Genomic DNA, 26,621 nt, shown 5'->3' with positions numbered 1-26,621 from the left:
GGACAAAATCAGGATAAACGTAGGACTTTTGCGGGCTTTCAGAGTTTTCGTTGATACTTGTGTCCACAGTATTATAAGCCTCATCTGGCATATTCTGTACTCACAACACTTGTGCTCCATCCTCAACTAAGCTCTTGGAAGTACAGTTGCAGTACTCCTGCGCCCAAGCCCTTCATTGTGTGATTACATATGACAGTGTGTAACACTGCTATGAAATATATTCAATGAGATTTCATTTTTCGGAGTTGTGGGACAAAAAGTAGGAAAAAGTAGGGTAGGAAAAAGTAGGAATTTTAAGTCAAAAGTAGGAGCAAGGTAAAAAAACTAGGAAAAAGTGAGAAAAGGAGTACTTGAAAGCCTGGGTGTGCAGATCCTTACCTCTGTAGCTGTCCACAGCTGTGAATGTCTTCTGGTTCTGAGTTGCCCGGATGATCTCCTCATTCAAGCCAGTCAGTTCACTCTTGCTACGGTTGGGAGTCTGACACACAAAAATGAAAACAAATTACAGGATTCCCACAGAAATCTGAAAACTGAATTTCCTTGACTTTTCCAGGATGAACTTTTACTTTCCATTACTTTTTTCTTCGGATATCAACTTTCCATGACTCCTTGCAACAAAATACCAAATTCCAATACTTTTTTCACGACTTTCCACGATAGCTTTAAATTCCAGAATCTTCCAGGATTTTTTGATGACTGTGGGAACCCTGCCTTCCTGTATGAGTGAGTTAGGAAAGAATGTAGTATCCAGACGCCACTTCAGCAGTTGTGTACAAAGCCTATGGAGAGTCAAGAACATTTCCAAAGTATTTCCTTACAAAATCGGAAGTTTTTCTGCCTCAGATTCATGTCTTTTCAACATTTTTGCGATGACTGACCTTCACTGAGATGATATATGATATATGATAAAAAAAGTGGCGTCAGGGTGCGACATTCTTTCCGTGAGTTATTTTGTCTTTACCTGTACAGGGGTCTTGGCCTGCTGCTGTTGGGGTATCTGCTGCCCTCGCGGGGGATGCTGTTGTTGGTGTATCTGCTGCCCTCGTGGGGGCTGCTGTTGGGATATCTGCTGCCCTCGCGGGGGCTGCTGTTGGGATATCTGCTGCACTCGCGGAGGCTGCTGTTGGGGCATCTGCTGCCCTCGCGGTGGCTGCTCGCCAGGCTTGAGAGCTGAGCGCACCATACCAGCCAGGCTGGCTATCTGCTGCTCCATGGCAGAGATCCTTTCTCTTGGGTGACAAACAAACGGAAACAGGGCCAAAGAGAGAACATTTTAAAGAGACAGAAAAATATAGGGCAATGTTCCATTCCTTCATGAATGTTAAGCATTTTATGGCACAAGCAACTGAATTAAGACATCATCTAAATGTAGGAAAAAGAAGAAAACTCACGAGGTCTCAGTCTCAGGTGCTGCCAAGGACGAAACCTGACCCTGTCTGACTATCCTCGCCTCTACCTCTCTGACGTTGGCCTGAGGGGGGTGGGGATGCTTCGCTGGCGGGGGACCCAGTCCCCTGTGCTCCATACGGTGTGGGGGTGTGCTGCGGGGTCTGTCCAGGGATCTGTCACGGGGCCGCTCCATGGTTCTGTCATGGGGTCGGTCATGGGGTCTGTCCATGGATCTGTCGTGGGGTCTGTCCACTGATCTGTCGTGGGGTCTCTCCATGGTTCTGTCGTGGGGTCTGTTGGGGCCCGGGTGCTGCATGTGATTTGGAGGGGGTTGCCTCATTCCTTGACTGAAACAGAAAGACATAACATTACCAATTTGCCACTAATTATTCAAAGCGATTGCTGTAGTTGAGACGCCCAATGGCAAATCCGTCATCAAGTCAAAAAAAAGAAGAAGTATTTTTTAAACAATGTTTAAAAAGAAAAAAACTCAACAAGTGCAACTCACCTCGAGTTTCGGCTCGGCGATCGTCCCTGCATCTCAGGGTGCGGCGATTGCCTTGGATACGGTGGACCTTCCGCCCGCATCTCACCCCGAGGGGCCTTGACTGGGCTACCCTGGGGTGAGGGCTGACCCCTGGGGCCCTCCCTGTGGGGAGGTGGTGCCCCATTGGGGTCTTGGGTACGCTGTGGCGGACCTCGAGGGGGACCCACGGATCGGTCCAGGGTGCGAGCGTTGCCATGTTGCTGGGGCGTGCTGGCTCGGGGAGGGTGGTAGTCTGGGTGGTTAGGGTCCCTCTGGCGCTCCATGGAGGGGTGCCTGGATGGGTCCTGCCCTGGCCCTGATGCTGTCGACAGACAGAAAAGAAAACACTTTCAGAAAAACAAACAGGAAGTTTTGACCACACTAGAATTTAAACAGAGATGTATGGACCATTCTCCAAGTCATCTAGCAAATGAAATATCCACAAGAAAGTTCCACAAGAAAGCGAGATCTTTTGATTGAACTGAGACTTGAACCTGAGTCATCTGGGCTACCGTTCCAGAGCTCCACCAACAGAAATCAAGCCAAAACATTTCAAAGTGAGATTCCAATTTGAAGCCATTTTTCAAAAGAGCCCTTTTTGCAGAGGAACTTGCAAAAATGAGTTTAGGCAAAGCCCGGCCACTTTTGCTCTACGTGGTTCTAAGCTCCCTGAGAAAGTTGAAACAAACCCCAAAACTATGCCATGGATTTTTCGGCACAGTGGAGGATTTTGGAAGATTTTTCAGCAAAACTGTCGGAGCAGCTACCAGAAGTGTTTACATGTATTCACTATATTTATTTGCTATGTTTTTTTTTTCTATTTGTGAGTGTTGGGTTGTATTTGGGCCCAATCTATGTTTGGGTTTATCCTTTAAAATTTTTTTTAAAACTGGTAACTTACCCATGGTAGTCGACTGTACAGTGCTCTGTATCCGATGTTCCTCCTGCCTTCCGCCGTGCTCTGGGCGGGGTCTGTAGCCCTGACCCCGCCCTCTATCCCCCTGCCTGGGCATGGTCAGGCTGCGCCCATTGGTGGGGGTCCTGCGCCCTTCCTGCTGGCGCGGGAGGGTGGTGCTGCTCAGGCGCTGGGGGCTGCCCCTGGGGAAGGGGCCTTGGGAGGGATGGACGGGGGCGGTGGAGCGCTCCGGGGCGCCTCGCTGGAAGGGCTCGTTGTTGGGCGGGGAACGCAGGGGGATGCTGGTGTTGGCTCGAGCCTGGAATGATATTAAGAATCAGGTGATTAACCGTACCATAACTCCCGAGCCTGATTTACTAGGAACCACACCCATCCTGGCAAATTTTCGACACCATGTGGAAAACTGCACACACATATTTCTGGCTTTGATTCTGGAGGTGTGCCAACCCAATGTAAAAGACTGTCAGTTTAGGGGTACTGTACCCATCCTGACAGATTCCAACAAAACATGCTGTTAGGGTTGGATAGGTTGAGTTCTGTTATGGTTAATGAAATGAAATGGTTAATGAAATGGTTAATGACAATGTACAAATGTACATGTAAACAGTTGCAGGTGTATGAAGTAGAAGCCACTTTTTTATACATTTATCAGCAAATGGAACTGGGCCCTGGAGAAGCATGGTGGAGCATTTTGACATATTTTAACAATCTTGCTATCTCTGCTGTAAGTCTATGGACTTGTGCTTTTGGGCAATGCAAACCAAGCCAGTTTGATATGCAGATCAAACCAGTCCTGACTGGTTCCAACTGGTTTAAAGCTGATCCTTCTTTTCATCATTATGTATTGTTCCCACACTTTTTATGCTGATCAAACCAGTCCTAACTGGTTCCAACTGGTTTAAAGCTGAACCTTCTTTTCATCATTATGTACTGTTCCCACACTTTTTATGCTGATCAAACCAGTCCTAACTGGTTTCAACTGGTTTGATCCGACCACTGTTTTCATCACTAGCTACTGATGTTTACCTGCTGGTGATGCATTCTCCTGTTGCCCATATCCATAGGTGTGGTGCTATTGGGCCGCTTCATATGCGGATCAAACCGGTTGGGGCCGGCTCCGGCCGGTTTGGACCCCATGGTCTTGTAGTTCCTCTCCCTGAAGTCCGGCAGCTCGATGTCGGCAAGCTCCGAGTCCGAGCAGACGTTGAGGTCCAGAGGGGTGGAGGTGGAGCTACGGATGTTTAGAGTGGTATCCTCCACGAAGCCCGGCTCGTAGATTTTTAAGATGACTCGGTCTTTAACCTCACTAATTCAAAGAGGAGAGATCAGTTGTAAACTGTTAATGCCAAATCTGAATATGAACAATTCAAGAGCTTTTTTTGACTTTTTATTTTAATATGGGTTTGGCCCTTCACTGATGGCTTTGCACGGAGAGAAAATTAAATGACACGTAACATATGGATGGCGCCCTCTTGTGTCAGCTAGGAGCACAGAAATCTGTACACCGTTAAGGCGTACATATACATATGTACATATACACATGTACATATCTATCCCGGCCCTGAATCACTGTACACTGAACCCATTAGCACTCGTACTACAGTAGAACACCATTATAATGAATACATTGGGGTCCATGAAAATGGTTAGAGCTACAGCTATGTCTTTTGTCACTAAGTTTGCATCAAGATGTCACCGTCCAGTACCTACCGGTAGACATTACCCCTGACATTAACCCCGACATAACCCCCGACATAACCCATAAGACAAGAGTTTTTGACGCGGCCTTACTCTAAATTTTCCAGCTCGTAGAAGATCTCGGTGGCGTCGTCCCGGATGTAGATTTTCCTCTGTGGTGAGTCCAGCATTGCCATGGTGAGTTTCCGCGGAAACGCGCGGACGAAGAGCGCCTTGACCGTGTCGATGCCGGTCACCTCGTTGGGCATCAGGGCGCGCTTGGTTTCGCTCATGTAGTTGAGGTATACAAGGCCTGGGGGAAAAAAAAGTGAAAAACTTCAACATTAGGCTGATGTGACTTGAAGGCACATAGGATCATCTGCTGTTCATGCATTTTGTTCAAATGTAATAATAACACCAAAATTAAAATTTTTTAAAAAAATTTGGATATTAAAATTTCAACCAAAGCACTATACATGTATTTACGATTTTTAGACAATTGACTAAATCACCCACATTTCTTGATTTCCAGACAGTTACCTACCCAGTGGTTTTTCTTTGGATTTATTGACGACATTCCTGGAGATGGGCAGGCTAGCCCTGACCCTGCCCCCTCGTTGGAAGCCCGTGGCTTGGGTGTCCATCTCTGACATGGTCCCGTCATCGTCGTAGAAACCGTTGGAGAATGTCAAGGAATCCTGCAAAAAACCACAACAAAAAACAAACTCCCATTAATTAATACAAACTGAGCTGAAACTAACCACAAGGTTTGTCGTAGCCGAATTTTGTTTAAGAAGTACAGTTCCGGTCCCATTAATTTGGGTGATTCACAATGCAGTGCGCCACCAAGAGTTTGCCACCGAGAGTTCATTTTTCCCAGTGCATTGTGGGAGAGGGTGGACAAATTCGCAGCGTGGGGCATTTGAATTGTTAGTTTTTCTGAGTATCTGTTTGCCCTTTTGTTTTCTTTTTATCAATATGGTGCTTTTTGTAAGGCGGCAGAACGATATGCCCAAATCTATAACAAATTAGCTCAAGTTGTGCACTGACACTCACTCAAACTGTTCCTGTTTTGTCGACCATAAACTTAAAAAATGGACTCTCCTTGGCAAACTCTTGGTGGCGCACTGCATTGTGAATCGCCCGAATTGTGCACATAATTGCGCGGTCATGACTGAAGATTATGTTAACTACATAACTAGAATGTTGTTGTAACCAATTTGTATTAACGAGAGTCAATTGTAAATGGTAAATCTGAAACAAGGAGTGTTTTTGAAGATCATGACCATAATTATGAAACTCAAAGATGTACAAGTACGTATAGGCCTACCCTTTTATAGTGGTAGGAATAGTTAAAAAAAAAAACCTCACTTGTGTTTCTGTACTCGGCAAAATGTGTGCACTGAGCTCTCTTACCAGTTGACTCGTTTTTAGCATTTTAAGCCAAAAAAACCCCCAGCAACTGATGTAATTAACATACATGTACATGTAAATCATCTCTCACCAATTTCAGTATTATCTATCATTCCTATAAAAAAAAAAAACCTGTTAGGTCAACAAAAAAAATAAGTCGGTTTCTGGTCAGCGTGCGCGTCGATTTTAATCATGCGCGTCAATCTTTTTTTTTCCAAAATGTTCTGCGGTAGCTCCAACAGCGCCCTCTATTGCTGCACCTCCTCAATTTTTTCTACCAAAGAGCACCAAGGAATGGGAAATTGCACCAAGGCAAATGATCGAGAGCACCAAGGCAAATTATGGAGGACACCAATGTACATGAGGACACCAAAAAAGCAAAAAAGTACCCCACCTTGTCTGTACAATCCAAGCTTGAAGAAAAAAAAAAAAAGCAAAAAAAAAAAAAAAAAAAAGCCGCGTCGCCACGTCAATTCCGGAACTTCGGTCTGACCAGAGACCGACTATTTTTTTTGGGGGGCCGTATCAAGTTTTTTTTTTTTTAACAAAGATACCATTTCTTGACAAACAGACATTCATTCCTCAATTTGCTTTGTACAGCACCACAAACATTGCTCCGGATATGACATAATCGTTGCCTTTCCTCACAGTTCGAGAGTGCCACCCCTCCCATGGGTAAAGCACAGCAGGCCTTCATGCATCATGTAACCCCCTTTTTTTGCTAATTCATGTCCTCCTTTCTTTAAGATTGAGAACTATCGACTTGCATGTTAGACCTCAGGTGCAAGTATAAATGGCACTTTACTTGGCACATGGGCAAGTTATGAACCTGATACAGCCAGGCACTATTTAAAAAATTAAAAAAAAATCCTATAAATGTCTGGTTTAGGCCAAAAAAAAAGTCTCCGGTTTCTGGTATGCGCGCGCGTCGCCGTAGCCATGCGCGTCGGCAAAATGACAAAGTTTTTTTTTTCAATGAAAGATGATGTCTCAAAACCGCCAAACTCACTGGTTTGACTGGAATCCTGCTGCTGCACAATTTTAACGTGTTTTTAGATGGGTTATGATCGAGAATAAGCTTTATGTGGCCTCTCTGGACTCCCTTATATTTTCACTAAGTTTAGTCGGGCACCATTTGCAGTCATCAGCTGACATTTGAAGCAAAAAAGTCAGGTAAAAAAAAAAAAAAAAAGCCGCGTCGCCGCACCACTTTTTGGGCAAGCTCCATACCAGAAACCGGAGACTTTTTTTGTGTGGCCTTATACTAGACTATACTATACTTTTAAAAGATTCTCTGTGGTTTCACACAGTAGCACCTATACGGAAACAAATATGGGCTTAGCCGGTTTTTAAAACAAGTACATTTAAACCTGGCTAGGTTTAATAAGGGCCAAGCAGGCACTGGGTACCGGTTCATGTACCTTTTGTTCCAAAAACCAAAACAAGTAAAAAAATTCACAAATGTCCACGCTTAGATCTCCTATGAATATGGAAATTGGTGCGCGCTGCGTTCTGCTGAGGTGCAGAACGCTGCCAGTCAAAAAGCAGCCATGTGACGATCTCGACCAATGGGAATTGGTAATCTACATGTACCACAGTAAAGTACCGGTAATAAAATGCCTCAACTACAAGCCGAGCTACATGAACACCTACAGGAGTTTGTCAAATTCCTTGCTCTATGGTCAAATGTACACTGTACTGTAGGCCCTACATTCTTTACAACTCTCACTCCAACTTTCTTGACTAAATTCCCCCCAGTCCTGGCAACCTAAAACAATGTGTTGACTGAATTGAATGGGCCCACTCCAAACATTGTGATGTGTGACTGACTGATTTGCAGTGTAAATGGCACTGATGACATGATGTTGTAAACTTTGTGGTTTCAGGGCGTGCTGGGGCCCTTGTTTTCTGTTGTAACAGAAAGTTTGTTGCGCTTCAAACCATTTTCTAATTTGACTGAATTGAATGGACCCACTCCTAATATTGTGATGTGTGACTGACTGATTTGCAGTGTAAATGGCACTGATGACATGAGGTTGTACAGTTTGTGGTTTCAGCTTTATACTGGGCCCCTTGTTTTCTGTTGTAACACAAAGTTTGTTGCGTTTCAAACCATTTTTTAATTTGACTGAATTTAATGGACCCACTCCTAATATTGTGATGTGTGGCTGACTGATTTGCTGTGTAAATGGCACGGATGTAAACTTTGTGGTTTCAGCTTTATACTGGGCCCCTTGTTTTCTGTTACACAAAGTCTGTTGCGCTTCATACCACAGAAGGTGAGGATTGAAGTTTGAATACATTTGTGGTGAATGTGAGAATGAGGTTCAGGTGGTCTCATAGGATTATGTACAGGTAGGTAAAAACAAGGCAGTGACTAACTTAGGCACATGTATTTTGTGACAACGACAACAGTTTTGACCCGCATCATTGGCAAGCTACTGGTACAGTGAATGATCCATGGACATACATACATGTACACACACATGTTTACGTTGCATACCAAGAGTGGACATTCCCTTGGTTTCGTGTAGTTAAGAAAAACCAGTGAAAAAAACTCATTTTTCTCAAACTGTGAAAACTCTTTCAACCCAATTTTTTTTCTATGATACCCTTTAGTGTTTCTCTTCATTCTGCTACGGATAAACCTAACCCCAAAATGCCTCTAAACCTGTTTTCCAGAAATGGGGAAACACTGTGTGGACTTGCCCAAGTCCACACAGTGTCGCCTCTACCTGGTTTATGTGGACCTCTTTTGTTCGGAAGTCCACACAGTGAATGTAATTCTACCCATCCATTTCAGACAAGACCATCTTAGCTACAAAATACCCTCTTCCGAGTTTTACAAATTTTTAATTTCTCAAAACCTTGGGATGTTGGTGTATTGTTGGTACATGTATATTTTTTACCACATTTTTGTAAAAAACGTGAGAGAGAAAAAAAAGCATAATCACGACTCACCTGCTCAGGTTGCTTGGCCATTTCAATCGTGTCCGAGTGCTCTGGGTACTTCTGCTTCAGATATTCCATAAACAACTCTCGTTTCTGCTCATTGGAGGTCGGCCTCTGTGAAAAACGACAGGAAAAAAAAATTATAATATCGTTATCATGGGACAATTGAGTCAAATTGTCACTGTGAAACAAAAATAATGGAACATTGATCAAAACATATCTACGCCATTTACTATACAGTACACGCACATCACCTATGCAAACTGCAAAGTTTAACTTTGCTGATTACGATAAATGACAATCATGATCTCTGAACTTCTATCAGCGCAGACCTCATTACAATGCCCCTGGGAAGTCTCAAGTGCCGCAGAAAAAAAACATGTCAACAAAGATCATTCTACCCAATGACAATTGATGATTTGTAATATTTTTTTCCCATGGCTACTGGGAGGTATGTATGTACCTGGTATGTTATGATAAATGAGATTTTGAGAGGTCTGTGGATCAATGAATGTCAGGAGTTTGCGGGCCACTGCACTGATTTGTCGAGGGGAATGGAGGTCAATGTTTCAAGTTTCTTAAAGTTGGGGTATCATTTGTTATTTGTGCATTTGTTTTATTTAAAGCAACAAAAGTGCTAAAAATCTAAAGACGGGTGCTTAACAACTATACCTGATGAAGGTTTAGCTCTGTGAATGCTGTATATTCCGAGAAAAAAATGTTCCAGGACCTCGATTTCAATTCAAAAGCCATATTTTGAATTGCACCCGAAATCAGCATCCGGGACATGTCCTCATTCAGTCGATTGCAGCTACGCGATGGCACGCACTGAACCGATGAATAATAGCAACCGCACGCCCCTGTGCTTTGTGTCAACGCTTGCATGCGCTGATTCACGGATTTGCCGAATTACAAACCAACTACTAACGCAAATTAACAAAATGCACATGCGGTAATATTTCATCCCTTGACCGATTGAAAATGACAAGCACATCAGGGGAAAAGTTTTTAAAAAAATTGTTGTCGAGACTTTTCAGCCTTTGAAAAGATTGTGATGTGATCAAAACTTTTCAGAATTATAAACATCAGGTCATTCCCATCTTGGGATTTTTGTTTAGACTAATCTACAATAAGAAAAAACACCAACTATTACACCCTGATTATAAACAAGATAATTGGCAAGCAACATGCAAGAGTAATGTTACACACATGTATTTCTATTGCACACCAACATCAACATTTTCAACAGTTCTGAAAAATACTTGAACATACAAATAAGGTTAAGGTTCATTTCCTTTCATTGTGCAATACATTTGTCTGTATTCCCACTATGATTTCCTTGAAGTTCAAACCAATTTTGCAACCATATTTCCCAAGGTCACAACCACACCTTTAACATTTACTGTATACAAGTAGTGCTGGGCAATATTTACTTAGTGCCTATAATGTGTATGAGCAGGGCACTAACTGAACATTATCCCTGGCACCCAATCTAAACACTGTTGCCAGGCACCGGTGGCAGTTTACATGATCTTTGCTCTGATTCTGGAGGGGAGCTAGCCTACAAAACAGGGATAACATTTTATTATGGCTAAATATTGGCTTTAACACTTTGAGATTAAAAGAGTGTTGCAGTCTGTGAAATGACTTTTGGTTTTATAACGAGGCAAGACAATGTTTTTCATTTTTGACAAGATCTCACGTACTGTACACGAAGATAAGAATCTAATAACGAATACAAGGTCACTCTCCTCTAACAATGGAGCAAGGCAGAATATTTATGACCACAATGGAGAGGGTTAGAACCCAGGCTGAATGAATTAATTTACATACAGATGAAATGTCACACGCTGAAGTTAAGAAACACAAAATTGCTCAGACATAATGACCTCGCAAAATCAATTTTTGAGCCATCACACAGCAGAGCGTCAATTTCTCCAGTAAGAATGCACTCACAGGTGTACAGTGCAAAATTTGATTGAACATGTTGAATTTTATTTACATAAATACGGTAAATAGTTAGGAATAGTCAAAAGATCCCAGTTTCTCCACCTGAAAATTTGAAGGATTTTGCAGGATTGAGGAAGATGGAGGCCAGCCACTATCATTCTATGTGTACATGGAACTTAATGTCCCTTGAAAAAAGTTAAAGAGTACAAAGACAGAATGTGCCATTGGGTTTTTCCAGAGAGAGTGGAGGATTTTAGTGGATTCACAAAGTTCAAAGCACCCCCCCCCCAAAAAAAATGACAAGGAAGATGTGGTCACCAAATTTTTTGTGTGTTTCCTACTACTTTTACAAAAAAATAGGGTGGGTGGGTAAACATTTTTTTGTGCTCAAATTTGTTATAGCCAGAAAAACACAGTGGGATGATGGTTGATTACATAATCATATTTTTTTGCATGCATTTGTAATAGTTAACATGTGAATCAACTGTTTGCCCTGCATTTGCTGCACAGCTTAATGCTTATAGGCTTCGCTGCAGGATGCGGCAAGACCGCACCGCTGACCAACTTTACAAAAAATGGAATGAAAATTTAAAACAATGCAGGACAATTTCTGAAAAAAGTACAGGTACATATACATATGCATTACATTAAGGGAGGAGGCAGTAGTTTTTAATAGTTTATTAAATTTTTTTTTTTCGAATAAAAAGATTTAGGTTCAGCATGATTTTCTAGGCTGAGTGGGGTAATAATAACAGGCAACACAGGTATTTTTTTTTCACTTGGTCTCATGAAAGATTAACCAGCATTCCAACACATCTTCGAACAAGAAAACAACACGCCATCAGCAAGACTTAAACAGATCTCTCAACCCAAAAATCCCAGACACAACAGCATTTTTTGACAAATCGCACAGGCCTTTTTTTAATGGCCACCCAGAGGTGTTATAGCCCAGCATAATATCCCTAGTACTCCACCGTGAATAATTTATGTCCGTTCTCCGATTTCCACAGGTCCAGTTACTCGTATAAAATGAGTAAAACAAACTCCCGTTGGTCTAAGATATCAAATCGCTTTTTGAGTATTTATGGCCCGAGATCGTTGAGTGACTCGAACAATGCATTGTGTTGATCAGTAAAGATAGGGAGGCCTACACTCTAGTGGTTTTCATTTCCGGAAAAAAGAGAGAGCAGCCGTGTTTGGGGGGGGGGGGGGGAGAGGGCAACTGCGAATCGCTTCATTAATTTGGTTGGATGGAAGAGAGCACAGTCATCAATACTTGGTTTATAACTGTTATAAAATGCGCGCGGGCAGACACCGATACAGCAGCGATACACATGGGGATGTGTATGTAGGCGTGCTGACATGCACCTTGCATGTAATTATAGTTGAATGGGAATCGAACACCTTTGTTCATCCTCAGTTTTGGTCATTTTCTTCCTCCATGGTCATATTAGGCTAATTAGTTAGCAACGGGTATGCCTTTAGGGGGAATTGCTGTACACATGGTTTAAAACTGCATCATTATGAACCTGAATTTTTGCAGTTTCGTATTTTCTTGTTTCAATACTATGGCAATGTGCCTCTTCAACTTTCGCTCTTAAAAAAATATCATAAAGCTACAAATGCACACTGGGCCCGATTTTTCATACTTAGGATTTTTCTCTGAGGTAATAATTCTGTCAATTTTTTTCTCATAGGCAATTTTTTTCTTGTTGAAATTTACTATTAATTGAACACAAAGCCCAAGGCAGCATAATTTCTTTTTCTTGCCAAATGAACAGCAAATTTTGTTTCTTTGATGGGAACGATTATGAATTTGGGGGAAAAAGAGGCAAGCTCTTCAATTTTTTTTTATCTTCTCCTGTGACTTCACCCACTCACAGCACAGAAAAGAAAAGCAAGCTGAATTTTCAGATTGATAAAGAAACAGCTACGAGGTTATGCTAAAATGACAACTACAAAGTGTCACAAACAAGGTACAACCCCAAACCCACAACTGGGGAAATCTAATTAAAAAAAGACCGATACAAGAAATATGTTTTGTGACAAATAGAATTACATGTAAACTTTTGCAAAATTTTACACTGTATCAAATTGCCACCTTCCCAGACGCAAGGCGGAAAAAAAAATCATTATTTTGCCCCAAGGTCATATTAGTCACAACTCTGTTGTGATATTTTACACCTTTCAATATTTCAAACAAAAGAAAATTTATGACAGAACAAGAGCGGTGTAATGAAGCCACCAAATGTGAAGACCGAAACCAGATGGTCCATGTACATGTCAAGTCCTGGAATTCCGTAAACCAGATTAAAAAAAAATTTGTTTTGAGAAATGACACTTCGCTTAAAATGATGGCTTGGCACTGCGCCAGCCAAGTATTTATAATATAAACTACTGGTACATTTACATGTATGTACAAGTTTTTATCAGCTCCTACACTCTAGTATCAGTTACAGAAAGTTTACTAACAACATCAAACAGCCCACACATACTTCACCCATAAATCATTAATAAAAGTGAGTTTTGATCTTGATGAGTCATTGCAAAATATGTACACAGACATGTGTTATCTTTTTTTTTTCTCTGTGATGAAATCTTTGTAAGATTTACGAGATGGAGCGCAATTGTTTAGGGTGTTTGCTGAAGTCTTTGCAGCTGTAAAAATAAACTCTCTGGGTAAGAAAAATGTGTGATTTCAGAACAAAAGACTAGCAGTTCTTAGTTAACACATAGGTTAAAATAACTGTGTTTTTTTTTCTTTTTGACTTCACTTCACACTGTTTTTGTATTTGTTTGACAGGTATTATTTTGCTCTACATAATCACTCTTGGAGACAGAAGGCATTTGAGAATGTGTCCTGAATTACAAAATCTTATACATGTTAGATGTAACACTAAACAGGGCCACTAAAATGGGACCCCAAATTAACGGAATGACCCATTTATGTTCTTAACACATCAGTGTTTTAAAGTACAGTACATGTAATTGTGGGGGAGTGCGGCCTAGTGGTTAGGGTTCGTGACTCATGATCAGAGGGTCAGGGGTTCAAATCCAGCCGCTGGTCATATATTGTGTCCTTGGGCAAGCCACTTCACCCCCACTTGCCTCTCTCCACCCAGGAGTATAAATGGGTACTGGCTTTAGCTGGGGAGAAACCTGCGATGGACTAGCATCCCATCCAGGGGGAATAGAAATATTCTCAGTTGTTTCATGGTTTCGTGCCACTGAAACCGGAGATAAACGCCGGCCTGATGGGCCACATTACTATACATGTAATTCAATGTCCACGTGTATTTTACATGTCGTAAATGTTTTTTTTTCTTCATATATCGTAATTTTCTTGAATTTTGCCTCTAGTTTTTTTTTCATAAAAGGTACTGGTACATGATGTAGTGGATCAAAAAGATTGGCAGGACTTTTATTGGAGTTTCTAGTGTCAACACTTCTTCCTTTTCAGAAGAGTAAATTTGGCTGCAAAATTGCTGCGTACACAAACCACAGGTGGGCAACAAGACCAACACAATGGCATCCTTTATGCCCAGCATGTTGAGGATTGACACCCCCCAAAAAACCCTACAGTTCCCCTTGATTCACTAGGGTTGTAATTGCATGATGTAAGCCTTATCACAACCAAACACACTGGGTTTAGTTTGTTGAAGGATTTACGGCCCTCTAATGGATTTTGGCACCTCAAGTATGGGCAAACTGTTTTGGCTGAGCTCACTTGAACCAATTAACAAGTTTTACAGCTGGCTTATTGTTGCCCCATACAACAGTGTTTCCTTTTATGTGAGAATTTATGGCAGGACGCTGGAGTGTACTAAATGGTCCGTGGGGAATTCCTGGGGTGGATTTTGCTTGGAAGTTGGCCAATGTTACTGGGAACTTGCACTGCCACGCTAGCAATGAGGGAATTTCACACAAAATTGCAACATTTCTTAGGAAAGAATAAAGTGCAAACAGTTAAAAAAACAAGTGAAGGATTTTCACTTTGGAATAGCCTACATGAACATTGTACTTGCCTATTAAGGGAAGTTTTGATACTTGCTATCAATTGCGGGTACTGACAAACGTCTTCAAATGTGAAGATAGGTGACCAAAATAAGGCATGATTTACAGTACTTGGTTGTCCATCTTGTGTATGGGAGATGGACTTGTGATCTGACTTATGATCAGGCTTGTGATGGACTTGTGACTGACTTGTGATGGACTTGTGACTGACTTGTGATGGACTTTGGGTGAACCTGTGACTTGTGATTGACTTGTGACTGACTTGTAACTTGACTTGTGACTTACTTGGACTTGTGATGGACTTGTGACTGACTTTAGATGAACCTTTGACAGACTTTTAATTGACTTGTGATCTGACTACAACTCTAAGCGCTCACCTGACCATACGATGCCAACGTCGGTGTGTGCGACGCTAGCGTGTGCCTCCGGTCTCTCTCCTTGTAATACTGGCGTCGCTGTGCCGAGTTGTTGCTGATGCTGTGCGTCGCCCGTCGCTGTCCGCTGCTGCTGCTTGTTGCTGCGCTTGAATACGAAGTGTTGACTTGGCCTTGCTCTAGGTACGCTGGGTTCACCCGGAGACCTCCACCTTGTTCATCTGTTCCTGCAAATTTGGGAAACAACGATCAGATATAATCCTCCTTCCACACTTCATGGATTTTTTTCAAGGCGGACCCGTGTTGTTTTAACACGTGTAGGTGAGATGAAATTGTGAAACGGCCTTTTGAAGAGCACAGATGCTACACAACATAGCTTTGTGCAATGTACAGATACTGGTATGAATCCGAGATTGAAGAAAGGGGCAGTAAACATACCCAAGTGCGATTGTCATCCAAGCGTATCTGGGTTTACGAGCACAGACCCGTTTGTAGTTCAGCTGTATTACACACAATAACTTCCGATCATCCAGCTTTCCAGAACATAATCCGAACTTGATAGCTCTACAAGATGCTGGCTGCACTCACGCGCCCATCTTTCACCAAACTCACGAAAAATCAGTATCCTTGCGAACAAAAAACAGAATATATCCTTTCGAAAAACATATATCCTTTCGAGGAGACAAGTCAATGCTTCAACTACGACTGGTGCTCATTTTCGTCTTAGAATTCCAATCATCTTAGCAATTTATCCATTGCTCTGTTTTTTAGTGAGAGCGTCTGCCCGGGATATCCATACCACAGCACCTGCACTGAAGATCTGATCTGGAGTATTGATTCCCTGTAAGTACAATAAAAGCCGGAGCGCAGACCTGCCGAACATCACGACAGTGAGTCAGTGGCATGGCATGTTTGTACACAAACCGACCAGCCAGTCACAGCGAAGCAAAAAGAGTCACCCGCTGCTGAACAATTCACTCATAACAATGTTGGGCCCGGCCCCCCTCTTGAACACTGCCAATTACACAATCGTGTTGAGGGAACCTATGGGCCAAATATGTGATGGTTAACACATTAGGGTTGTTGATCTGTCTGTATGAAAACACACTAGTACAATTACATGCACTTATTGTACATGTCTGTGAACTGAAAATAAATATGGTACAGCTGTGGCTGGTCTAGCCATAAAACACAGAACTCAAATAGAATGTTTTGCAGACACCGTATACTTTCATATCATGCTAATTAGAATGAACCATATGGCAGAATGCCTCAATTTTTTTTGTTTAAAGGCAATATACAACATTTTGCTTTTGCTGTAAGTTTCAGAAATGGATGGATTTGGGAGTTAGTATTTTTATAGCAAATATTGTTTACACTGACCGTACCTGTTTAAAGTTTTGTGCTGGAAAAACCAGTATTTGAAAAAAAAATGTTACTTTTTTTCCCCAATGGTTGGCAAAACTATCGTTGGAAATTGACACAAAAAATCCACATTTCTTGAAATTGACAGCATACCGGGTGCCATGATTTCACAGGATGCTTGAGACTATTATTCACTTACAGTCAAGTGAAGTATTTCACAATATATTTGATAGTTGTTTTTTTTAATGTTTGCAAATGTTGCACATCACCTTTGGGCATAACCGAACTTGTCAAACTATTTAAATTACAATGAACATTACTAAGCAAACCACGGCCAAAAACATGAACACTTTGTCTGTTACTTTTTCTGTGTACATGATTTTGACTAAAAAACTGCAAGAACTGCTGGAATAGAAGATTACGAAGAGGAGTAAAAATGGGGAGAAACGTCCCGCAGCGATTTCAACCTTGGCCGCCCGATGTTAAGAACATCATCCATGCACAATGTTCATGAACTTTTAGACTGGCCACTAAAAAAAACTCCGATGGAAACTACCAGTGCCAGAAATCCATGCTTATTTCGTTATTATTGGACACGTGACTCGAGGGCATTTAAGGTTTTCTCACCAGACCGTTAATTGAAAAAACCGACAAGCGCCCCTTGTCAAGTTGCACAATTCAATTTGTCGCCTGGCCTAACAAAAACTCAACAAATCCTGAAGTGAGGTTTCCTCTTTCAATTAACCGGCAGGTCAAATAAACCCTGGTATTAAGTAAACCTTGCCTGGGGGATTTAAACTAGGTTTACTGGTAGGTTGTAAGTTAAAGGGGAAAGTTGTAACTAAACTGTGTGAAAGTTAAGTGCTCACACGCTCTTGTTCCCAAAGAAAGAATTTTCACTCAAACACCAACTGAAAGAAGTGACAAGACTGAGTATTTTAGACCAGACATAGTATGTTACACTTTCTCTTTGCTACACTGAAAGATATTTCTCACGTTGAAACCTAATTGATTTGATTGGAAAATCATTTTGATTGAATATTTTGTTCCAAATGTTTTGTCCCTAATTTCAATAAGCCAGTTCTGTATTTCAACTGCGCATGTACACAATGATATGGGTCAGGGGTCATTCGTGGTAATCGAACGTTTGAAGGCACATAAACGCAGGCGCACAACGCTTGCATGTAAATTACCAGCAGAATGGGCGTGCGCGTAACATCGGGTAACATCACGTCAGCAATGTTATCCCGGATGACCTCGGGTCACTGAAATATCGAACTGGCTTATTGAATAGAATGAAATTTCACTGTTTGGGAATATGAGTGTTTAGAATATTGCTATAATGAGACAGCTGGCTTGAATCAAACATTTCGGGCAAAAGCTTCAGATTTTTGAGATTGATGAACTACACATGTACACTGTTGACTTTATGACCTGATGGCAAAAACAAAAATCAGACTCAGTTCAACTTTGTCAGAAACGAGTTCTATATATCCCACTGTGCCTAAATTTTGTTTAATTTATAGAAAACATACACCTTTCTGAAATCCAATGTCTGTAGTGGCTTTCAATTAAGTATCGTTCCTTTTTCACATCTGATTTCATACCATGATCAACGTTTTGATCAAAGTTGCCTGATATAATTTGTGACTACAAAATTTCCAAGATGAAGTTCCGAGCAAAAGTTGCTTCCCACTCGATTCCTTTAAGAGGAAATTCCAAGACCAGCCCTCTTTAAAAACTCTCAACCCCCAATGAATGAATGTAACTTTAAACCCAACATATCAACAAATTGAGAGCTAGCAATGGATACCCTGCAGTGTTTGTCCAGAAATGAGACCCTTGTGTAATCACGGAACTCGGTGGTACAATTATCTTGAGAAAACCAATCTATTATTCCATGAATGGTGGTAGGAAATTATGGTCCCTGTGGATCTGACTCACGTGTTGAAATCTGTAGAAGAGAAATTTACATTTTGAATTTGGGTACGGACATTTTGCATCCAACTCATTCTAAACATGCTGTCACTACCGGTGCGGCTGTTTGTTTTCAAATAATTTAGTATTTGATTACTTGAAACTGGTTTGACCGAATATTTGGATATTGGAAAGTGCAGTGCCGCAGCGTGCTGCTCCGGTAAAAAGTTGCACGAAGCGTGTGCCGGTTAAATGTTGTGTGCGGCGATTGATATGGGGCGCTGGAGAGTTTTGCAGTAAGTATTTTTTGTAAAGTTCTGTAAAAGGGCTTTAACAAAATGGATGTGAAACATGTATGAACTTCCGTCGAGAAAAAGGTTGCCGTCGACAAAACAGTCCCACCTGACAATAAAGAGCTGCAACTTTATGATAAAATAACAACACAGTTGCGTGTGTACAAATGTACGTGCATGTTTTTTCGTTCTTTTTTGAATATTCAAACCGGCAATTCTTGAACACGAGCAAAAAATTGATTTGCATGTTATATTAAGCAAGCAGAATGTACATGTACGGTAATACAGTACAAAATAACTTTATTTCTTCTGTCAAAATTGATTGCAAATTGCAACGAGCAAAGTTTTATCTCACGTCTGACGTCCGTGAGAACAAAAATCAGGGTTCTGCATGAGCAGTCAAGTGTGGCCATACTGCACGCGATAGTAATGACATTTAACTTGTCAAGTGCCTGAACACATCATCTGCGGTTCAGTTCAATTGCGACGTCCCTGGATCGTTCATGCGCTGAAGGAGTTGAAAAAAGTTGACCCTGGGTGATCGGTCGTGCGTGGAATGAGTTAAAAGTTATGATTTGCTCAGCGGAATGCAGTTATTTTGAGATGAGAATTCTGTCACGAAAATGAGGAATGTCACAGCAGGGGGAGGATGATGTCTTCACGGTTGGCTTCACATAATGGGTACTATGGCATTCATGCATTCGCTACTTGAGAGCAGAACACGTACCAGTCTGCAACTACAGATTTATTAACATTGGGGTTTTAGGGAGGAAATTGTCCAACTGAACAAAGAAAGCTCAGCAACACTTCGTACTTGCTCTAATTTCAAGAGAAAAACAAAATCTTCATAATGCACCACAGAAGCATGACTGCATGTAGACTCCAAGAATTTTTCGGGCCCTTTTCTCAGCCGTTTCACGCTACTGAAATCGTAGATACATGTAAACCCCGGCCTGATGGGTCACTTTGGCTAGTGACAGACGTTACCTTTTTTTTAGAATTAAGCAGCCCCCCCCCCCAACCCAACACCAGGACTTCGTGGGTTGAAATTCCCCTACAGTTCAAACAAAATCCTTTGGACAACCCTGCCTATCTAGCAGCTCAAGCAAAACTGGATCAGGCAAAAGGCAATAACTCAAGCGGTGCCTTCTCTCACGTTTGTGCAGTGTCCAGGCATGTAGAAAAGGTATAAATGACAAACAACGAAAGCTTTATAAGCTGAATTTGACAGTTATACTTCACAATAAACACAATATGTCACATGGAAACTGGAATGCCAAAATTGCCCTGTCACATTTGTTAGCCAAAAACTCTGTGGTTTGAGCCACGTTTTCGTAACGCATTTATTAAAAAACTTGAAGTGGGACCACAGCTGACAGCCAAGCTAATCAAGCAAGGATCACCGTAAGAAATCTTGACATCCTGTCCCAGCCCAGGAACCCCCGACCGGGCAAACATCTGCTCAAGAATTTCTGGTCAAATTACTGGATTTGGATTTTTGTCCCTTAATTCAGCCAGTTGCTGTCCCTGGAAAGCACGGTCAAGCTGGTACAGGCTGCTATCAACGAGATGAATCTACATGTAAGTCTTGGGAACCTTGGCACTGCTACCCGAGAAATTCCAATCACACAGAAGCGTTGTGTACATGTATTCACGGTAATGCAAGTGTGTGGGGTATGGTCTGAACTTCTGAAGTTGGTTTGCCAAAGTTCACAGGACCAGACTGAAGTTAAATATCAGATTTGAATTTAAAGGGTTATATATCGTACTGGTATGAAAACCCTGTGAAATAATTCCGTCTGGCTTGCTGTCATTTAGAAATCAAGGAATGTACGTGATTTCCAATTGACTACTCACTGGAAGACAAAATCTAGACAAAATTGTGTTTTGTGATCAAAAGGTTGTGAATGGTTTTTCACCGAAAAATATAATCTCCACTGAGCTGAAATTCAACGGGTTAGGTTTTGAACATTCTTCACTGGATTTTGAGTGGCGTTTTCATTGGAAATGAACAGAATGCATGAAAAGTAAAAGCAAATGATCCTATGTGCCTTTAACATGATTCCCTTGCTGCTTACAGATGTTTATTGATGGGTGCACATGTACATGTACACGTATGAGGCAGTCACTTATCAATCAACATAATTTGAAATGTTTCTGATTTGAGCACCTTCTCGTAAATCCATTAAAGAAACTCTTAGAAATTCCCCAGGTACGGCTTTGATAAATCTGTGTCTTGAACCTGACCACATTGATCAACGTTTTACGGTTACAACGGAGTACATGTATTTTTGATGGATGACAAGACTGTGGAATGATGAGAAGTGCAGGACTTGGGATTTTGGGAAAGAAGGCAAGTGGATCAATGGCAAAGATTTAATAAAATCAGGCTTGGAATATCCAAGCTTGATCAATAAAACAAAAATTAAGAAAGTGAACACTTTGTAACGTAGGAAAGGGAAGACATGTAAATGAAATGTGGATCTCTTTTTAAATGTCAACAATGCATGGAAAGACCAACTTATGAAACATCTTAAGAAATTTGCCTCTTTACTTACTAGCAACATTTTAGTGAACAATAATCATTTGTACAGGGTGAGTAAAAAAAAACCTGCAACCCAAACGGCAGGACCGATTTTTGAATGAAGTTTTGCCTGTAGCACTTTCAAAATCTAGGATGTAGATATGAAAGCCCAATTAATGAGCTTTCTTTTAGTACAAGAATCATTCAAATCACTCAATTACTTTTCAAGTTACGGAATTTTGAACACAAACGCCGTATTAAAAGTTCTGTCCACAAATCACAAAAAAAATAACTGTTCTTTCAGCAAAACAAAAACACTTCTCATACGGAAGCATGTGAATTGTTTTCATTTTGCTGAAAGAACACTTAGCTTTGTGGTGATCCCTGGACAGAGCTTTAAAACGGTGTTTGTGTTCAAAATTCCGTAACTTGAAAATTACATGAGTGATTTGAATGATTCTTGTACTAAAAGAAAGCTTAATGACTGGGCTTTCATATCCTAGATTTTGAAAGTGCTACGGGCTAAACTTCATTCAAAAATTGGTCCTGCCATTTGGGTTACATTTTTTTTTACTCACCCTGTATTTAATACATCACATAAAAAAAAGTTTTTTCCCCCCAAAATATATTTACCGGTAGTTTCAATTTTTGAAGAATTGCCCTTCAACATTTTGACCTCATCGTCAAAAGTCATTGCAGATAGCTAGTTTCTGATTGAACGTTTTGATGCAACAAACGTTTATCTGATTTTACACTGTTAAGCAAAAATATTACATATTATTTTAATATCCATCAACTTGTGCGTATTATAATTTTGGGCAACACAGAGCCATCACAGTTTAGTACAGTAAGGCACATTGCAAGTACCGGTGCATTACGAATATTATGAGCAATGTACGCCAGCAAATCAGTACGGGAGGCATCCCCATCTTTCGCCAACTGCGAATCAGGAACATGAGACATCGGGCGGGCGCAGACAGATGACCGGCTAGGAATTCAGGCCGCAAATTTCACAGACATAAGCTGCGAACGCTGGGGGCTGCGGGCAAAAATGCGCTTGGGGAATACTTCTAAGATATTAGGAATTCTGCATTAAAGGTAGGCCTGTGGGTGGGTATGGATTAAAAGGCCAAGCTTTAGTTGGTTGTCAAATGACAATGGTTTTCAATCTATTACAGACAGATGAATTACAAATTCCCGGGGGCTGGGAATAAAACGAGACAGAAGCCTTTTCAAAATTGGCCTTTTTCCTCAATTTACTGCTACTTCTTACGTTCTGAGAGAGAATATCCATTTGAAAATGGGCAAAATTGCACCAGGGTAAGGGAAGGGTGGATAGCGATTTTATTCAATGGAAGATTTTGTCATGTCCTTTTTTTCGGTCTTAAAGAAGCAATGCATAGGGCCTAGACATGAACAGCAGTAGTTTAAATTTTGTGAATTGAACTGTACGCTGGCTGAGTTTGAACGGATGCGCTCCTGTGAAAATGGTATTACTTGAAAACTCCCTACCAAACACATAAATTGTAAATACATACATGTACATGTACATGCACACTGGTACAGCATTTTTGAGGCAGAACATTTGGGGGATCACTTTTGCTTGCCGAGTTTACCAGACAACTTCTACAGTCTTACCGATAGTTGCTGCAGATTTTTGCTACAAATTGCAAACTTTTCTGGCATGGTTTCTGAAACTTTTCAACCAGCCAACAGCTTAAGAACATCATCACAGATTTGTTGGCCCAACTTTGTGCAAAGAGCTACCAAACACTTCACTTCCAAAAAATTCCTGCCCAATCTGTGTTTGTTTACACTATCAACTCAGGATCTGCTAGCCCCATCCCCTGGAGCAGAGTTTGGGGTCACAAGGTCATCCTAAGGTCATCAGAGGTCAAGACCAAGTGCAATTTTACGGCACATTAGGGACTTCAGAATAGTGAGAAAAACAGACCCTTTAGATTTTAAAGGGGCATTCCTAAACACCGTCCCTCTGGTTAAAGGTGAACCTCAAAAGATGAACTCAAAGTCCATCGCCATTTTGCCGGAAAACGTCCTCAATCTCCAAAAATTCAACAATTTTCAGGACACAAATGACACATTCCACTTTCCAGGCCCAATGGCACAAGCCTCAAAGGGAGGGGGGATGTCCCTAAAATGCCACTCCCCCCCTCCCCCCATTACGCTACTTGGTTTAACCTTCCTTGAGCAATCCTGCAACCTCCTCCAAAACCTTCTCTGGGCAAATTGCACACTTTATGTGAAGGGAATCTAAATGGATAAAGCAGTAGGGAAGACAAATCCAAGTTCTCCAAACCTTCAAAGTTACGGTCTGTTCCCAGGGTACATGAGGTGACATTTATGTACACAACGGTGTCCATTCAAATAATCATATCTAATTTCCGAAACAACTCAACTTAACAGTCCTCAAGCACTGACATTCACCATGTACAGTTTAAAACCATGATAAAACAAATTGCTCAATGCTCTCTCAAACATATCTCAGCACATCAATGTGTACTGACCAGGCTACTACGCGGTACAAAGGTCAAACAAGAACTTCATGTATGTACATCTGTGAAACATTGAAAATGATAATTGTAATACACATAGTCCTAATAAAGTTAAATGTGTTTATCATGCATGCACTCACCTCAGGCACACAGGTGTAACTTACCTCATCACACAAAACACAGAAAGATGTGTTGCACTGAACGTTGGCTATAAATATCCCCCTTCCAAAAGTACGGCTGCTTCAAAGGAAATCTCTGGTTTCCTCACAGACGTGCCAATAAATGGTGAACCTTGCCAATGACTACCGGGGACAATATGATATTTTATCCGGATGGTGTATGTGACTTGAATACAGAAGAACTTCTGTTCGACAATGAAATGTGTTCACCACTTGTGCTATATGGCCACACTCCAACTGCTACAGGGTGCATTATACACCTGTAGTTGTTACTCCCAATGGGAGGACCCTCTGATGCATGGAGAGTACCTCATGATGAAGGAGTAGCCAGGGGCACCGGATGAAGGCTGAACTCCAATTCCAAGTGTCAATTTCGGTTTGGTGTGGACTTGAGTTTGTCTTTTGCATCAGCAGATGGACATTTCTGAGTGGACTTTTTGTTTGTTTTATTTGTGAGTGAACTGTTTCAAAAAAGAACCTTTGTGAAATGTGTGAACAGTGCATGCCATTCAAGACGTTTGGGTGATGCAGGCTATATAGCCAAATCAAACTGGAATCTTCATGAAATGCAAAAGGATGAAGGGGCACTGCTGTAAGACTATGAGGCACTGTTCGAACTTTGAAGACCAAAATTGTAGTCAATGGTGTGAAAAGAAAAGGTATAAAACCTGTAAAACCCAAACGTTCCGGTGCTAGAAACTCTTTCCTATACAGACATAGTGTCCCTCGGCCCTCCTGGTTTATAAAAGATACTCAATAACTACATGTACCCTTTCCATTGGTCACTTTATACATTTTGTACATAAGGCAACAACCAGAGTTCACACATGTAGGCCACATGTGAATGGTGAAAATTTGTTTACGGTGTAAATCGAGTCCTGAAACACGAGCAAATCATCGGTGAATCGAGGACAGGAACCAAATCGAGGACGACCTCTGTTAGAAAACGTGTACAAAACCAATGAGCGGTTGCGAAAAAGTTTCAAGTGCAAACAAAGGAAAAGGGAAGAGGAACAAAAGAATAGCCTCGATTTACACCCAAAAACAAACGTGTGTATGTGTGTCCATGGAGGAATAAGGTGTGTCTAATTCTGTGCTTGACTGCTTGTGTCCTTGAGATAGACACTTTACTCTCATTTCATTGTGCAGTTTGGATAACATGCACGACATGCTTTTTCTTGGATTTACTAATGTAAATTTATGAACATGAATGTATGAGGTTTACAGGGGTCGGCCAGAGGTGAGTCATTTCTCTGAAGACAAACCTCCGGTATCACCAACCTGTACTGTCTGCAAGTGGGAGGCCTCAGTGGTTTGGCTTTTGTCTCCTGCCCATACAGGAAATCTTGCACCAAGTACCCACTTCCTGTATTACAGGTGGATTGGCTTTTTTCGCTATGGAAAGAATATCTTGCTGTAGTACCAGTACCATGTGGTCTACCAAGATACTTCGCAAATGGCAGGTATCTAGGGTACTGCTAAGGGTCTAGGATTAGTATCAGGCAATAATTGCCTGCGGGTACGGTACCTTATGCAGGTAGTTCAATCTAAACAAAACCAACGACACAAGCAGTTTTGGAGTGCATTTCTGCGATACATTGTTATATATTTGCGACCAAGTTAAAATCGATTTTGTGCACTTATTATGAGTTGATATAACTTGACAACTTCATTAAAAATGCTGTAGGGCACTTTTTGGAAATTGATTTTGTATCTCTGTACAGGTCGTGGCAATTATTTTCAATTAGCCTAATGCTTGACTATAATTTGAAAAAAAAAATCCTAAAATAATTTCCTGTTTCTTTTCATATTTAAGAAGTTTAAACCTGTTCAGACAAAACAAAGCAATTATCACCTCTAAAAGTCCTGAAGCCCATCGCCATTTTCAAAAAGGATGCCTATAGGCTCCATTGCAAAATAGAGCAATTTTAGGGCCTACATGTAATTCCATCCAAACTTCACAGAAATACAAGCTTGCAGTCCTGTGCATGGGCCACCACCCTTCCTTTTCACAAACCCTCAAGTTTATGGCCCACAAAATGCTCTACTACCAGAGAATTTGAGGGCATACAAATCGTGGTTTGGCCTGGTGTAGGCAATTTCAGGCCTATATGGGACAGAGTAAGAGTTACTGTAAACTCAAGCCAGTCCCAAATGACTGAAAGACAAATATGAACTTTTCCCACAGTTCCCTGCACAAAGGCAACCTGACCAGCCTGCAGGCATGCAACTAGAAAGTCACAAAAGAAGAGGAAATTCAAATTTTTCCCAGACTTTGTACAGTGTTTTTCCATTTTCAATGACACACATGGGAGGTCAAAAAAGAGGAAATCAGCTGATCCGAGGAAAAGTTGCATGCCTGAGCCTGACTGCCAAGTCAAACAACTCACAATCAACTGAAAGCGCTGAGAAAAACCAAGCACAATACCCGACGAAGTGAATCAGAATGCCAACTAATCACTGCTCAATCTCCAAAAATCTCTGCTGGGAAAAAAAAGGCTGCTTTTAAGGGACACAATAAAACTCCAGTCTTTTCACAGGCATGCAACTGGGAATTTAAAAAAAAACGAGAAAAATCCAAATCACACAAGAATTTGTACAGTATTTTTCAATTTGTAA

General features: G+C 41.2%; 1 protein-coding gene across 1 annotated transcript in view; it reads right to left on the bottom strand.

Moving 5' to 3' along the window:
* LOC119719652 (fibrous sheath CABYR-binding protein-like) overlaps nucleotides 1-16,739 on the bottom strand; it is a 31,763-nt gene extending 15,024 nt beyond the window's left edge. The window contains exons 1-11 of the mRNA XM_038189151.1: nucleotides 16,730-16,739; nucleotides 15,215-15,438; nucleotides 8,883-8,987; nucleotides 5,053-5,206; nucleotides 4,623-4,821; nucleotides 3,858-4,137; nucleotides 2,817-3,129; nucleotides 1,898-2,237; nucleotides 1,392-1,736; nucleotides 962-1,229; nucleotides 379-478 (exon numbers count right to left, since the gene is read on the bottom strand). Of these exons, the coding sequence (XP_038045079.1) occupies nucleotides 379-478; nucleotides 962-1,229; nucleotides 1,392-1,736; nucleotides 1,898-2,237; nucleotides 2,817-3,129; nucleotides 3,858-4,137; nucleotides 4,623-4,821; nucleotides 5,053-5,206; nucleotides 8,883-8,987; nucleotides 15,215-15,438; nucleotides 16,730-16,739 (2,338 nt within the window). The remainder of the gene's footprint in view (nucleotides 1-378; nucleotides 479-961; nucleotides 1,230-1,391; nucleotides 1,737-1,897; nucleotides 2,238-2,816; nucleotides 3,130-3,857; nucleotides 4,138-4,622; nucleotides 4,822-5,052; nucleotides 5,207-8,882; nucleotides 8,988-15,214; nucleotides 15,439-16,729) is intronic.
* Nucleotides 16,740-26,621: the final 9,882 nt, after the last annotated feature.

The sequence above is a fragment of the Patiria miniata genome, unplaced genomic scaffold, assembly GCF_015706575.1.
Source record: "Patiria miniata isolate m_02_andy unplaced genomic scaffold, ASM1570657v1 HiC_scaffold_8, whole genome shotgun sequence".
In the NCBI taxonomy this organism is placed as follows: Eukaryota; Metazoa; Echinodermata; class Asteroidea; order Valvatida; family Asterinidae; genus Patiria; species Patiria miniata.
The sequence above is the reverse complement of the archived record's forward strand: the minus strand, read 5'-3'. Positions and strand labels throughout refer to the sequence as shown.